The sequence below is a fragment of the Lutra lutra genome, chromosome 8 (genome assembly GCF_902655055.1).
Source record: "Lutra lutra chromosome 8, mLutLut1.2, whole genome shotgun sequence".
Classification (NCBI taxonomy): domain Eukaryota; kingdom Metazoa; phylum Chordata; class Mammalia; order Carnivora; family Mustelidae; genus Lutra; species Lutra lutra.
In genome coordinates this window covers 53,617,919-53,634,640 of record NC_062285.1, presented here as the reverse complement: position 1 = coordinate 53,634,640, position 16,722 = coordinate 53,617,919, and the positions used below count along the sequence as shown (strand labels likewise).

At 36.3% G+C, this 16,722-nt stretch overlaps 1 protein-coding gene across 1 annotated transcript; it reads right to left on the bottom strand.

Annotated features, from left to right (window-relative positions):
- Positions 1–6,187: 6,187 nt before the first annotated feature.
- On the bottom strand, positions 6,188–7,123 carry LOC125107198 (olfactory receptor 6C76-like). The gene has a single exon (XM_047742028.1). The coding sequence runs from the start codon at positions 7,121–7,123 to the stop codon at positions 6,188–6,190; it is 936 nt and encodes a 311-aa protein (XP_047597984.1).
- Between the last annotated feature and the right edge of the window lie 9,599 nt (positions 7,124–16,722).

Below are 16,722 nucleotides of genomic sequence, written 5' to 3'. Positions count from 1 at the left end.
GGACCTCATAGATATATACAGAACATTCCACTCTAAAACAACAGAATACTCATTCTTCTCAAGTGCACATGGAACCTTCTCCAGAATAGACCACATACTGGGTCACAAATCAGGGCTCAACCGATACCAAAAGACTGAGATTATTCCCTGCATATTCTCAGATCACAATGCTTTGAAACTGGAGCTCAATCACAAGGAAAAGTTCGAAAGGAACTCAAACATCTGGAAGCTAAAGACCACCTTGCTTAAGAATACGTGGATCAACCAGGGGATCAAAGAAGAACTGAAATTTTTTATGGAAACCAATGAGAATGAAGACACTTTGGTCCAAAACCTATAGGATATAGCAAAAGCGGTCCTAAGAGGGAAATACATAGCCATCCAAGCCTCCCTCAAAAAAACTGGAAAATCCAGAATACACCAGCTGCCTCTATACCCAAAAAACTGGAGAATCAACAACAAATCAAACCAACTCCACACACAAGAAGGGAAATAATCAAGATTAGAGCAGAGATCAATGAGATAGAAACTAGAGATACAGTAGAACATATCAATGAAATAGAAGCTGGTTTTTTGAAAGAATCAGTAAGATCAATAAACCATTGGCACACTAATCCAAAAGAAAAGAGAGAAGGCTCAAATTAATGAAATTATGAAAAGGAGAGATCACAACTAACACCAAGGAAGTAGAAACAATCATCAGAAGTTATTATCAACAGTTATATGCCAATAAGCTAAGCAACTTAGATGAAATGGATGCATTCCTGGAAACTATAAGCTCCCAAAATTGAACCAGGAAGAAATTGACAACCTGAATAGACCGATATCTAGTAACGAGATTGAAGCAGTGATCAAAAACCTCCCCAAAACAAGAGCCCAGGACCTGATGGATTCCCTGAAGAATTCTACCAAACATTCAAAGAGGAAATAATACCTATGCTCCTGAAGTTGTTTCAAAAAATAGAAACAGAAAGAAAGCTTCCAGTCTCTTTCTATGCAGCCAGCATTACCCTGATCCCCAAACCAGGCAAAGACCTCACCAAAAAGGAGAATTTCCTACCAATATCCCAGGTGAAAGTGGATGCCAAAGGGGGGAGTCAAGATGGCAGAGAAGTTAGGCTGAGACAACATCAGGTAGCAGGAAACCAGCTAGATAGCTTATAAAACCATTCTGAACCACTACAAATCCAAAAGGATATTGAAGAGAAGAAGAGCAACAATTCTAGAAACAGAAAATTGAGCACTTTCTGAAAGGTAGGACCAGCATTACCCTTACTCCCAAACCAGGCAAAGACCCCACCAAAAAGGAGGATTTCAGACCAATATCACTGATGAATATGGATGCTAAGATTCTCAACAAGATCCTAGCAAATAGGATCCAGCAGCACATTAAAAAGATTATCCACCATGACCAGGTTGGATTCATCCTTGGGTTACAAGGATGGTTCAACATTCGCAAATCAATCAATGTGATAGAACAAATTAATAAGAAAAGAGAGAAGAATCACATGGTCCTCTCAATTGATGCAGAAAAAGCATTTTACAAAATCCAGTATCCATTCCTGATTAAAATGCTTCAAAGTATAGGGATAGAGGGAACATTCCTGAACTTCATAAAATCTATCTATGAAAAAATCACAGCAAATATCATCCTCAATGGGAAAAAGCTGACAGACTTCCTGTTGAGATCAGGAACATGACAAGGATGCTCACTCTCAACCCTCTTGTTCAACATAGTATTAGAAGTCCTAGCAACAGCAATCAGACAATAAGGAGAAATAAAAGGTATCCAAATTGGCAATGAAGAAGTCAAACTCTCTCTCTTCGCAGATGACATGATACTTTATATGGAAAACCCTAAAGACTCCACTCCCAAACTTCTACAACTCATACAGCAATTAAGTAATGTGGCAGGATACAAAATCAATGTACAGAAATCAGTTGCTTTCTTGTACACTAACAATGAAAATACAGAAAGGGAAATTAGAGAATTGATTCCATTTACTAGCACCAAGAGCCATAAGATACTTGGGAATAAACCTAACCATAGAGGTAAAGGATCTGCACTTGAGGAACTAGAGAATACTCATGAAAGAAATTGGAGAAGACACAAAAAGATGGACGACCATTCCATGCTCTTGGATCGGGAGAATAAACATTGTTAAAATGTCTATAGTGCCTAGAGCATTCTACACCTTTAATACCATTCTGATCAAAATTCCACCGGTATTTTTCAAAGAGCTGGAGCAAATAATCCTAAATTTGTATGGAATCAGAAGACCCTGAATTGCTAAGGAAATGTTGAAAAAGAAAAACAAAACTGGGGGTATCACGTTACCTGATTTCAAGCTTTAGTACAAAGCTGTGATCACCAAGACAGCATGGTACTGGCATAAAAACAGACACATAGACCAGTGGAACAGAGAGTCCAGATATGGACCCTCAACTCTATGGTCAAATAATCTTCAACAAAGCAGGAAAAATATCCAGTGGAAAAAAAAAAAAACCAGTCTCTTCAATAAATGGTGCTGGGAAAATTGGACAGCTATATGTAGAAGAATGAAACTCGACCATTCTCTTACACTGTCCACAAAGATAAACTCGAAATGGATAAAAGACCTCAACGTGAGACAGAAATCCATCAGAGTCCTAGAGGAGATCATAGGCAGTAACCTCTTCGATATCAGCCACATCTTCTTTCAAGATATGTCTCCAAAGGCAAAGGAAAAGCGAAAATGAACTTTTGGGACTTCATCAAGGTTGAAAGCTTCTGCACAACAAAGGAAACAGCCAACAAAACAAAGAGGCAACCCACAGAATGGGAGAAGATATTTGCAAATGACAGTACAGACAAAAGGTTGATATCCAGGATCTATAAAAATCTTCTCAAACTCAACACACACAAAACAGAGAATCATGTCAAAAAGTGGGCAGAAGACATGAACAGACACTTCTCCAATGAAGACGCACAAATGGCTGTCAAACACATGAAACAATGTTCATCATCACTAGCCATCAGGGAGATTCATATTAAAACCACATTGAGATACCACCAGTTAGAATGGCCAAAATTAGCAAGACAGGAAACAACGTGTGTTGGAGAGGATGTGGAGAAAAGGGAACCCTCTTACACTATTGGTGGGAATGCAAGTTGGTGCAGCCACTTTGGAGAAGAGTGTGGAGATTCCTTAAGAAATTAAAAATAGAGCTTCCCTATGACCCTGCAATTGCACTACTGGGTATTTACCCCAAAGACACTGATGTAGTCAAAAGAAGGGCCATCTGTACCACAATGTTCACAGCAGCAATGGCCACAGTCGCCAAACTCTGGATAGAACCAAGATGCCCTTCAACGGACAAATGGATAAGGAATATATGGTCCATATACACTATGGAGTATTATTCCTCAATCAGAAAGGATGAATACCCAACTTTTGTATCAACATGGACGGGACTGGAAGAGATTATGCTGAGTGAAATAAGTCAAGCAGAGAGAGACAAGTATCATATGGTTTCACTTATTTGTGCAGCATAAGAAATAACACAGAGGACATTTGGAGATGGAGAGGAGAAGGTTGTTGAGGAAAACTGGAAGTGGAGATGAACCATGAGAGACTATGGACTCTGAGAAACAATCTGAGGGTTTTGAAGAGGCGGGGGGTGGGAGGTTGGGGGAACCAGGTGATGGGTATTATTGCATGCACGTATTGCATGGAGCACTGTGTGTGGTGCATAACCAATGAATTCTAGTACATTGAAAATTTAATTTTTAATTTAAAAATTTAAAAATTTTTTAAAAATAAATAAATAAATAAATATTCTAAGTCCTTTAAAAAAGAATATCTATATATCTATATATTTATATAGCTCAAGATAAAATTGAGTAGAATGAAAAATGGGCTAGTATGGGGCATAAATCTATAAAATGTACACAGTACAAAAATTAAAGTTAAAAATGACTTAAAAACATAAGTTGGGAAATGACTATTCCTGATATGGGAATATTGTAAAAAAGGAAAGGAAAGAAAGAAAAGAAAGAAGAAGAAATGTAAAATTTTAGCCTGAAGTATAAACCAGTCATGACAGAACATCTGGAGATCTCTATATATTTTCCCCTGGCACTGAAGTTACAGTCCTGTGGAAATAAGCTTATGATTCACTTGTTCTTCCAATTTGTCTTCTGGGGAGGGAGACTGCAGTTTAGCTTCTCAGGCATCTTTGCCTGGGTATAGTTGCCCCATGCCTTGTCAGGGGGATGGGCTTAATGTGAGCTTGTCATCTGTCTGTTTGGCTTTTGTTCACTGGTGGATTTCTACTTCTCTTTAGAGGGTCAGAGCAAATATAGCTGTGTGGGAATCTCTGGCCCAGAGCCACAAGTTTGTAGTCCCTTTCTTCAATAAATCCTCTAGGCTAAACTGTCTCTACTTCTGTGTGTACCAAACTCCATAGACTCTCACTATTCTTGCCTGCTGTAATTCTCCTGGAGGGATCTCTGAGCATCTCTGCACTTTGTGACTTTGCAATTACTAGCAGCTATGGGCTCACATGTGCACCCTCTTCCTCAGCAACCAGGTCATGGCTGGGTGCAGCCCCATTGTCCTTTCAGGGGTCACAGTGCCCTGAGAACTATTGCCCTGTCATGGGTGCAAGGGGTTTTGTATCTCCCCTGGGATGTTAAACACCCCACACCTTCTAGACCTTTTTGTGGTGTTCAGGCAGAGAGTCTTCCCCCTACTGACCTGGCTTAAGTTTTAGAATGACCAAACCCCTCTAGGCTCACTGACTATAACTAGTCTCCCCACTCCACTGTTGGGGTGCTCTATCAGTTCAGCCTCCCCCCCCATAATTTCTGAGTTTCCTAAAATCCTGAGACCACAATGATCCACCTAGAATTCTACCCTATTCATCCTCTGTACCTTTTTCAGAGAGGGATGTCTGTCACTGCAGCAGATTTCTAAGGGTCCTGATTTTGTGTTCCGGTGTTAGATCACTTTCCAGTGGCTGGCTTATGGAGACTCCCTCCCCACTCCATTTATCTTCTGATATTTCCCTCAAATATTCAAAGTTCCACACCTCTTACCTTTCAAAGAGTAGTCATTTTTCTGCTAGTAGATATCCAGATAAATCTTCTTACATCTCAGGTTAAATGCATGTGTGTTCAGAATCACTTGATAGATATCCTGCTAAATTCAAGGGACTAGATGAAACAAGGTCCCCTATACTCCCACCATCTTCCCTGAACTTTGCTGCATTTTATTCTTAATCAAAGTTATGTGATGGGGCACCTGGGTGGCTCAGTCTGTTAAGTCTCTGACTCTTGATTTTGGCTCAGATCATGATCTCAGGGTTGTGAGATCAAGACCTGTGTCAGGCTCTGTTCACAGTGTGGAGTCTGCTTCTCTCTCCCTTGGCCTCTCCCCCTACTCATGCTCTCTTTCTTTCTCTCAAATAAATAAATAAACCTTTAAAAAAAAAAGTTCTGTGATTTGGGACACACATGAGTCAACATTTACTTATTTACTTTTACAGCATAAAATATAAAATAAAAATAGCATACCATATGATTTTTTATTATACTAGCATACCATATGATTTTTTATTTATACTAGCATACCATATGATTTTTTATTATACTAGCATAGTGGGTTTTCTTAATATAAGGACAAAGAATGACAGTGATATTTTAATTGCAACTTTCTACTTTTAAATACCTTTATTTAAAAACAATAGAGAATGTGTATCAGGACATCAAAAGACAAGCAAAGGTAAAATCTCAAAGAAGACATCATAAAATTGTTTTGAACTGATCAAGATTTTACAGAAAATCAAATATAAAAACAAAATATACTACACAGATATGGAAATAATTAAGTCTCCATGAACTAATACATAAAGTTGATTAAAATAATTGTTCAAATACTTGCTACATTAAAATGGAAGAATAAGAGAAAGGGGTCAAATTTGAGAACTCTTACAATGGAACAGAAAAATAAAGTTTCAGTATTTTGAAAGGGAAGGGTTATTGAGAAACAAGAGCTAATGTAAACATCATGACACTTCAGAAAGAAGTGAAAGGACAGATATGACTATATCTTGGATGGTGCAATGGTAAAATTGGGACCCAATCTAAGCACTTCTTTTTGTAATTTTCCTTATTAACTTTCCTTATATATATCTCATTATGATTCTATCTGAATAAAAACAGAAATCTTTGTAGCAAGTTCTTAAATGCTTGCTTTACCTGCTGGTTCCTTAGAGTATAAATGAAGGGGTTTAAAAGTGGAGCAATAGAAGTATTGAGAATTGCCACTCCCTTCATTAAGGATATCCTCTGTTTGACTGAGGGTTTAATGTACATGAAGATGCAGCTGCCATATGAGAGGGAGATGACAATCATGTGAGAAGAACATGTGGAGAAAGCCTTTTTTCTCTGGTTGGCAGAAGGAATTTTTAAAATTGTCAAGGCAATGCATGTGTATGATAGAATCACTAATGCCAAAGTGACCAGCAGAGTCACCAAAGCTAAGACGAAACTCATCATTTCCAACACACGTGTATCAGTGCAGGAGATTTGCAAGAGGGGAGCAGTGTCACAGTAGAAATGATCAATGATATTGGAGTCACAGAAGTCCAGGCTTAAGCCTAAAATGAGTCCTGGAAAGATGATGAGGAAACCAGTGATCCAAGAGCTAAGGACTAACTGGATACAGATTTTGCTGTTCATAATGGTCGTATAATGCAAGGGCTTACAGATGGCAACATAACGATCATAGGACATGACAGCCAGGAGATAAAATTCAGATGCACCAAGAAGGAAGGCAAAAAATAACTGAGTTGCGCAACAGTTATAGGAAATCGTTTTGTCACCGGTTGCCATGCTCACAAGCAATTTGGGGATGCAGACTGTCGTATAAGAAATTTCTAAGAAAGAAAAATTTCGAAGAAAAAAATACATAGGGGTCTTGAGATGAGAATCCAGCAAAGTGAGAGTAATGATAACTAAGTTTCCTGAGATGCTTAACAAGTAAGTGAGGAGTAGGAAGATAAATAACACAATCTTCAATTTGGGGTCCTGTGTCAATCCTGCTAAGATAAATACTGTCACAGTTGTACGGTTTTCCATCTTGACCTCCTGATATACTTTTGCTCTGGTAAAAATATTGAGAAAAAAATATGTACAGGTACCAAAGATAAAATATGAAGACAACATTGTCAAAATATTAGTAATTGCTATTGGTTATACATACTAATGATTAATGTAAGATAAACTCTAACAAAAGCTGTTACATTGCTTTTGAAGAAAGACAAATATTTCTACAAATCTGATGAAATAAAAACCCATCTTATAAATCATCTTTATAGTGTAGCTTACATTTATGGTAATGAGGTGAAGAAATGAACAGGCATATGAAAAAAATTATTTCCTCTTTTCTCAGTATGTAAGGACTAAAATGTCATCGTACTTATACTCAGCCTGATGACTATATAAATATCATTGTCTCAAGGAACTGACCATGTGTGCAACAGAGAAACAAAATGATGTATGAATGTTTAAGGTGGTTGAAATAGAAATCCAGCTTTAGGTATAAGATCATCCTGAAAGCAATTCAGTATAACAACTGTAGCTCTCCCAGGGTTGGCCTGTGCCTTATCTACTCAGCTAAAGAACACACTTTCTGGGTCCTATCTGATTTTTTATTCCTACAAATCAGTGTAGTGGCTTTTGTCTCCATTCCATCTCTTCATTTCTTCACTTTTATCATCTCCTATGCCAATATTAAATTTATCTGATTGCATAGTAAAACTAACTTGAAAAGGATTAAACAAATTCAGTGTTTCTTCTGGTTATAGTTCTCAAAACAGGAAGAGAATAACAGTAAAATGCAAAATAAAGTGAATAAGCATTCAGAGAGGGGGAAATGAAATAGGGAAGGAAGAGAAGGAAGATGAAAAGTAGAAAAGAGGTAGCACCGTAGGGGAAGACCATAAAGAGAAAAACTTACCATTAAGATTAGAGTCTTCTTCAGATGAGACAGGGACTGGTATTTAGCTCTTGGCTTTTTACCTGATGTGCAGAAATGGGTTACAGCAAAGCTGAAGAGGAAAACAGAAAAAAACAATTCTAGCAAATTTTACTGTGATGATCAGGCACTTGGCAAGTGTTCAGACACTTGCAGGTAATATTGACTGACCCCAAATAATATGGTAAGCCAAAAGCCAAGCCAATTCAAAAGCCAAGGCAATTCAAATCCCTGCCTATTGATTTGTCCCTGAGTTGATTTTGTGGTTGAAAATTATATAAGCTTTCATCAAACTAAATATCATGAAAACTCCTGGGTATAAGCATTTCATCCCTTGGGGGCAAATTTCTTGTTTGATGACTTCATTATCAGTTATGCTTCGTTATGGACTTCATTATGAATATGAAACACTTGTTAAACAATTTTTTTTAGTTTCAGGAGTAGAATTTAGTGATGATCACTTACATGTAACACCCAGTGTTCATTACATCAAGTGCCCTCCTTAATGCTCATCACCTAGTTACCCCATTCCTCTGCCCACCTCACCTCTAACAACAGTGTTTGTTCTCTATAGTTAGTGTCTTTTATGGTTTGCCTTCCTCTCTTTTTTTTAAAATTTTTTATTTTTATCAGCATAACAGTATTCATTATTTTTGCACCACACCCAGTGCTCCATGCAATCCGTGCCCTCTACAATACCCACCACCTGGATCCCCCAACCTCCCACCCCCCCCACCCCTTCAAAACCCTCAGATTGTTTTTCAGAGTCCATAGTCTTTCATGGTTCACCTCCCCTTCCAATTTCCCTCAACTCCCTTCTCTGCTTCTCCCCTTGTCCTCCAGAGAAAGTCAATTATCATATGGTTTCCTCTCTTTTTTTTTAACTCTTAGAATGTTTATTAAATCAAAGATTTTTTTTCTCTCTGTTTTTATCTTAGTTTATTTTTTCTTCCTTTTCTCTATGTTCTTCTTAAATTCTATGTATGAATGAAATCATATGGTATTTGTCTTTGACTTATTTTGCTTAACATCATACACTCTAGTTCCATCCACATAATTGCAAATGGCAAAACTTCATTCTTTTTGATTGTTGAGTAATATTCTGGTGTGTGTGTGTGTGTGTGTGTGTGTGTGTGTGTGTCTCATATCTTCTTTATCAATTCATCCATTGATGGACATCTGAGTTCTTTCCATAGTTAGCTATAAAGATTGGGGGTGCACGTGCCCATTTGAGTCACTATGTTTGTATCCTTTGTAGTAGTAATAGTAGTGCAGTTGCTGGGTTGGGGTAGTTCTATTCTTAACTTTTTGAGGCACCTCCATACTGTTTTCCAGAGTGGCTGCCCAAGTTTGCATCCTCCATGGACCTATAAACATTGTTTACATAGGTGGGAATGTAAACAATGTTTAAAGATCCATGGAGAATGCATTATTATATACTGAGGAATCAAAGAAGTATAAGTCAATGTCCCTGACTATTGTAGTTTATCAATATATCGAGGAGACAGAATTTGTGCATGAATATAGCAATATACCATGTGCCATAAACTTAATAGTAAATAAAACTCATTCTTGCTATGGGGAGAGGTTAAGAATAGATGCTTAAAAAAATAGATGGATTCAAAGCTAAGCTCTAGAGATAGATTAGGAAGTAGAGTAAGGTATTTTAGGTAGGATAAACAGTGGGAAAAAGGTACACACGAATGAAAACTCATGAATTACTAAAAATTTATCAGAGAGAATACAATACAGTTTTCTCCACGAAATACTTAAGGTTCTAGAGATTCTGGCTATTAGTACAAAAGTGTAATGATATCTTCTTAGTACTTACATACATTCTCCCAAACCTAAGGGACAATTCCTGAGGCAACTAATTGTACTATAATGGCTATAGTAATTTGGGTCAAAAACAGATCTATCACCCCCACAAGTAAAAATTTTATCAAATCAGACCTAGTTTTTCTCCTGCTCCCCAATTCCCTAGATATACACTGGAACAGTGTATTATAATATGTTTAACAAGCCTATTACATTTATTTATTTATTTATTTATTTATTTATTTATTTATGTTAAAAGCTGCAAGAAAATTTTCCCTACCTTCGAAATCATGAACACATTTTTATTAAAAAATGATGTCATTTAATAAGTTAATTTAAGATCCTCTATAATTAAGATAAAATCAGAATAACTTAAATCTATTAATATAGGGGCGCCTGGGTGGCTCAGTGGGTTAAGCCGCTGCCTTCGGCTCAGGTCATGATCTCAGAGTCCTGGGATCGAGCCCCGCATCGGGCTCTCTGCTCAGCGGGGAGCCTGCTTCCTCCTCTCTCTCTGCCTGCCTCTCTGCCTGCTTGTGATCTCTCTGTCAAATAAATAAAAATAAAATCTTTTAAAAAATCTATTAATATAAATAAATTACTCAGAGTTTTAGAGATGTTAATTTTCAGTATATGGATTATGAATCAGTCTGCAAAGCACAAAAACTTACAAACTGTTATTTTTTAAAAGTATTTATTTATTTATTTATTTGACACAGAGAGAGAGAACACAAGTAGGCAGAGAGGCAGGCAAACGGAGAGGGGGAGGCAGGCTTCCTGTTGAACAGAGAGCCTGATGTGGGGCTCGATCCCAGGACCCTGAGACCATGACCTGAGTGGAAGGCAGAGGGTTAACCCACTGATCCACCCAAGTGCCCAGAAACTGTTATTCTTTTTTTTTTTTTAAGATTTTATTTATTTATTTGACAGACAGAGATCACAAGCAGGCAGAGAAGCAGGCAGAAAGAGAGGAGGAAGCAGGCTCCCTGCTGAGCAGAGAGCCCGATGTGGGGCTCGATCCCTGGACCCTGGGATCATGACCTGAGCCGAAGGCAGAGGCCTTAGCCCACTGAGCCACCCAGGTGCCCTGAAACTGTTATTCTTAAAGGTGTAAAAACATTTATACAGGCAAAGGATTTTGTTTGTTGATGTTCACATTTTTTATATTCCTATTGCAGGATAAAGCACTTAGGCTTACTTTTTTTTTTCTTCTTCTCAGGCAGCACACTGAAATAAGTAATTCTTAATATAAGTTTTAATACTTGTGGACATTTCATGATTAGCTATTTCTAGCTCAAATCAACAATTTAAACACCAAAGTATCTCTTTTATTCTTCATAGTCAATGTTTTTACGTTAATACAACAAGCTCTAAAATTAAACAACTGTTATCCTATCAGATGATTATCGTTTATTTCCAGGGAATGCCCTAAACTGTGTGCATATCTCTCCAAGGAATTCAGCTCCAAAGGAAATATTTCCCTGAGGATCTTTGGTTTGTTTACTATATAAGAGATACCAAAATATAGATTCCTTTCTATCTCCTTCAACTATGTTCTTAGTAAATTCTGTACAAAATATACTATATTAACATACTGTGCACCCCCTTTATCTTCATTAATTTATTAGTTCATTTATTCTTTCCTAAAATACCTATTTATTGTGTGCTTGAAGTGTATCGAGCACTCCTGTACGTCCTGACAGCTCCCCTACCCACTTCTGCCATGTGAGGACCTGGGGAAGGTCCACAAGAAGAAACCTGTGAAGCCAGCTCTTACTAGACACCAAATCTGCTGGCACCCAGATCTTAGACTTTCTAGTTTCTAAAGCTGAGAAATAAATGTCTGTTGTTCAAGGCACTGAGTTATGGTATTTTGTGACAGCAGTCTAGATAGACTAAGACAGAAATAAAAGCAGAATTCATTGCCAACAGACTTGTCCCATAAGAAATGTAGAACAAAGTTCTTAGGGAAAGCACAAATGATATAGGTCAGAAATCTGACCTTCATCAAGAAAATAAGAGTGTTGAAGAAGGAATAAAGGAATAAGTACATTCAACTGGATTTTCCACTAAAGCAACTCTTTCTGAGTAGAACCAACTGTCTATTAATTACCATTTATTAAAATTAATTACAAATCCATTGTTATTAGTATGTTTCTGTCTTTAATAATTGGCAATATCCTGAGGCCCAAATTAGATTATCTCTGACCACCTTATTTCTTCATTCCCTATTTTCTTCTTTATTTCCATCATATCCTTTCCTACCTTCCTTTCCCGTTCTTTATTATTGCTCCCTTTCTTGCTTTAATCAACAGGCAGTTTTAAGGGGAAACTTTATTGGACAAGATTGACAGAGTTACAGAATTTACAGAATGCCTTCCATATTGCCAACTTGGACACATGATCACTTAGGAGAATCAATGTTTTCAAAGTCCATAACTTTGAAAAGTGACATAAATTTACAAAATCAAGAAACCAAGTGAGCTCCAAGCATGATAAAATGCCCACGCATGTTATAATCAAACTGTTAAACAACAAAGATAGTGAGAAAAAAGTGTGGCTAGAGAAAAAGAATGCATTCATACCTTGAATGTTGGAGGACCATGGCTTGAACAATTTTGACTTCTTTTCATAAGCGAGGGAGGCCAGAAACCAGAGAAGAATCTTTAGAGTGCTGAGAGAAAAAAAAATGTCAATTTAGAATTCTATACATTAAAACTATCCTTCAACATGAAAGGGAAATAAAGACATTTTCAGATAAAATAAAACCACGAGCATTTTTCAGTAACACATCAGCACTACAAGAAATGCAGCAGGAAGTTCTTCAGCTGAAGAAAACTGAATCCAGCTGGAAAACTGGAATTCCAGGGAAGAATTAGAAATATCAAAAATTTTAAATATGGAGTAAATATCAGAGACTAATTTTTTTCAATGAGCCTGAAATAAAATAAGAATTATTCACAAAGAAATGTAAATATAGGTGTATTAAAAGAATTGTTTTAAAATTAGTAACAAAAATTCTATCTAAAGTAGAAGTTCAATGGATGGGCTGAACAGCAGAAGGGTAATTATAAAACAAAAGAGTGAACTTAAAGATTAATAGAGACCACTCAATTTGAAAAACAAAAAAAGTAAATTATATATATTTAATGAACAGAGCCTCTGTGACCTAGGGACAATATCAAAAGGTCTAATATATACATGTATACAATTTAAACTTAAAAAAGCAAGAGATATTATAAATCAGCACTGTCCAATAGAAATATAATGCAAAACACAAATGTAAGCCATATTTGCAATTTCAAATTTTCTGATAACCTAATTTTTAAAAAATGAAAGAAAACAAGTGAAATTAATTTTAATAACATATTTAACCCAATACATCCCAAGGATTGTCATTCCAGCATCTAATACATATTAAAAAATTAGTGAGATCTTTTACATTTTTGTACTGTCTTTGAAACATGATGTACATTTATATTCATAACACATCTCAGTTTGGACTAGACATATTTCAATTTTTAATGGCTACCAAATTGGATAATGTAAACATAGTTAGGTAATATAAGGCATTTGTTGTTTATGTCTTCATTTTGGTTTCTCAGTAGTTTCAGACCAAAATTCTGGTATGTATGAAAAAAACTGTGGATATTAAAACACCCCCATAAACAACTAATAGGTCAAAGAATAAATCACAAAGAAGATTAGAAAACACTTGGGAACAAATGAAAACCGACACCCAAGCTATCAAAACTTACAAAATACAGTAAGAGCAGTGTACAGAGGGAAATTTATAGCTTTAAGCATCTGCTTTAACAAAAAAGATAGATCTCATATCAGTAATCTAAGTTCAAACTTACAGATTTAGGAAAAAAAAGAGTAAAAGAATCCCAAAGCCATCAGAAAGAAGTAAATAATAAATATTAGAGTGGAGATAAATGAAATATAGGAAAGGGAAAAAATAGAGAAAATCAGTAAATCCCAAAGATGTTTCTTTCAAAAGGTCATCAAAGCTGACAAAACTTTAGCTAGATTGACCAAGAAAAAAAAAAGAGAAGGCTCAAATTGCTAAAATCAGGAATCAAAGTTGGTTCATGACTATGGACCTTGTAGAAATAGAGAGGAGTATAAGAATATACTTTGAGCCATTGTGCATCAACAAATTAGATAGCATAACTGAAGCACAGTAATTCATAAAATCCACAAATTACCACTTACTCAGGTGACACAGGTATCTAATAGACCTATAGTTATTGAAGAAATTGAAACAGTAATTCAAAACCTCTATATAAAGACTATCTAAGACCAGATGAATTTACCCAAAGGTTTAAAGAGTTAACACTAATCCGTTTCAAACTCTTCCAAATACTGGAGATTATAATACCCTTCCTCTTTGATTGTATGAGGACAGCATTACTCTGATTCTAAAACCAGATAAAAAATACCAGAAAATACAGATCTCTATCCCTTATGAATATCAATGCAAAAATCCTCAGCAAAATACTAAGAAAGCAAATTCACTTGTATTTAAAGGTAAGATACCATGATAAAGTGGGAGAGAATGTAAGGTGATCCAACATCTAAAAAAAAAATGAATTTACATAATATGTCAATGATGGAAGATGACAGAAGATGAAATAAAGGGAAAAAACTCATGATTATTACAATTGATGCAGGAAAAGCCAAGCTCTGACAAGATTTGAAATCCTTTCATAAGAAAAATACAGTAAATGCAGAGTAGAAAGGAACTCCCTCAAACTGCTGAAAAGCATTCATGAGAACCCTACAGCTGAAAAGGCTTTCATTCAAGGCTGAAAGACTGAAAGCCTTCCCCCATACATCAGGAACATGACAAGGATGTCCACTTTTTCCAACTGCTATTCAACATTGTGCTGGAAGTTCTAGATGGAACAGTTAGACAAAAATAATAAATAAATAAATAGATAAATAAATAGCACTTGAATTGGAAAGAACTTTTAGTTCTTTATAGAGAAATCAAATAGAATAGGTAAGTCCACACTAATCTCATATATCTAAGGCCAATTAATTTTTGAGTAGGTTACAAGACTATTCAATGGAGAGAAGAATAGTCTTTTACATAAATGGAGCTGGGATGACTGGATGGCCACATGCTAAGAATATCAGAGGCCTGGGTCATACTATCTACAAATTAATATATCAAATGACCTAGATGTAAGAACCAAAACTATAAAATTCATAGCAGAAAATGTTGGGGTCTATCTTATTAACTGATCTGTATTTAGTGGTGGATTCTTCTACATGACACCAAAAACCTGAGCAACAAAAGAAAAAAATTAAATTGGACTCTATCTAAATTAAAAGTTTGGGGTGCCTGGGTTAAGTGTCTGCCTTCAGCTCAGGTCATGATCTCAGGGTCCTGGGATTGAACCCCCCCATCAGGGTCTCCCCACAATGGTAAGTCTGCTTTTCTCTCTCCATCTCCCTCTGTGATCTCTCTTGCTTTCATTCTCTCTCAAATAAATAAAGTATTTTAAAGTATTTAATTAATTAAAAGCTTTTGTGCATCAGAGGACATTGCCATGGAAGTATTAAAAAAAAAAACCCGAATATTTTCAGATCACTTATCTGATAAGGTTCTATTATCCAGACTATATAAAGAACTATTACAAGTCAACCACAACAAAACACAAAAAACCCCCAAGTAATCCAATTTTAAAATATGCAAAGTATCTGAATAGACATTTCTCCAAATTGCCAACAAGGACATGCAAAGATGCTACACATCATTAGTCATTATAAAAAATGTATATGAAAACCATACTTCAATTATGGCCATCTGGGGCGGGGGAGTGGGGAACTGCTGGATGGCCATTATTTAAAAAAAAAAAAAAAGGTGTGAATATGAAGAAATTGGAAGCCCAGTGCATTGTTAGAGGGAATGTAAAATGACATACCCTTTGTGGAATGTTTAGGAGTTCCATTAAAAAAAGTTAAACATAAAATTGTCATATGATTCAATAACACCATTCCTAGGTATTGGCCCGAATAACTTGTTCTCAAATGCTTGTATGTATGCTATTGTTCATAGCAGCCCTATTCACAGTAGTAAAAAAGTAGAGGGACGCCTGGGTGGCTCAGTTGGTTAAGCAGCTGCCTTCGGCTCAGGTCATGATCCCAGCGTCCTGGGATTGAGTCCCGCATCGGGCTCCTTGCTCGTCAGGGAGCCTGCTTCTCCCTCTGCCTCTGCCTGCCATTCTGTCTGCCTGTGCTCGCTCTCTCTCCCTCTCTCTCTGACAAATAAATAAATAAAAAATCTTAAAAAAAAAAGTAGAGACAACTGAAATGTCCATTGACAGATGAATGGATGAAGAAAATGTGATATATATGTATAATGGGATATTATCCAAAGAGAAAAAAAGTGAAGTATTAATACATGTTTCAATGTGGATATACCTCAATATCATGATCCTAAGTGAAAGAAGCCAGACATAAGAGGTCACAAATGGTATGATTCCACTTACATGAAGTATCCAAAATTGGACATCCACAGAGAAAGAAAACAGATTATTTGCCAGGGGATTGTGAAAGAAGGAATGGGAAATGCAACTGCTAAATGGCTACAGAGTTTTCTTTTGGGTGAGCAATGTTTGGAACTTAATATGGGTGGTGGTTGCAGAACAGTATGGATGGACTAAATGGCCCAAAACTGTACACATTAAGATGGTCAATTAAAAAAATCTGTGGCAATATCATAAAAAATACAACAAACTTGTTAAGGAAAAAGGGTATTACAGAACTATATCATATAGTTAATGCAAATTGTGTATTTTCTGGACTTTATGATTTTAATAGCTTAATTAAATGTGTGACTGGTTATCACTGTCTTTGTCCTAAATAAATC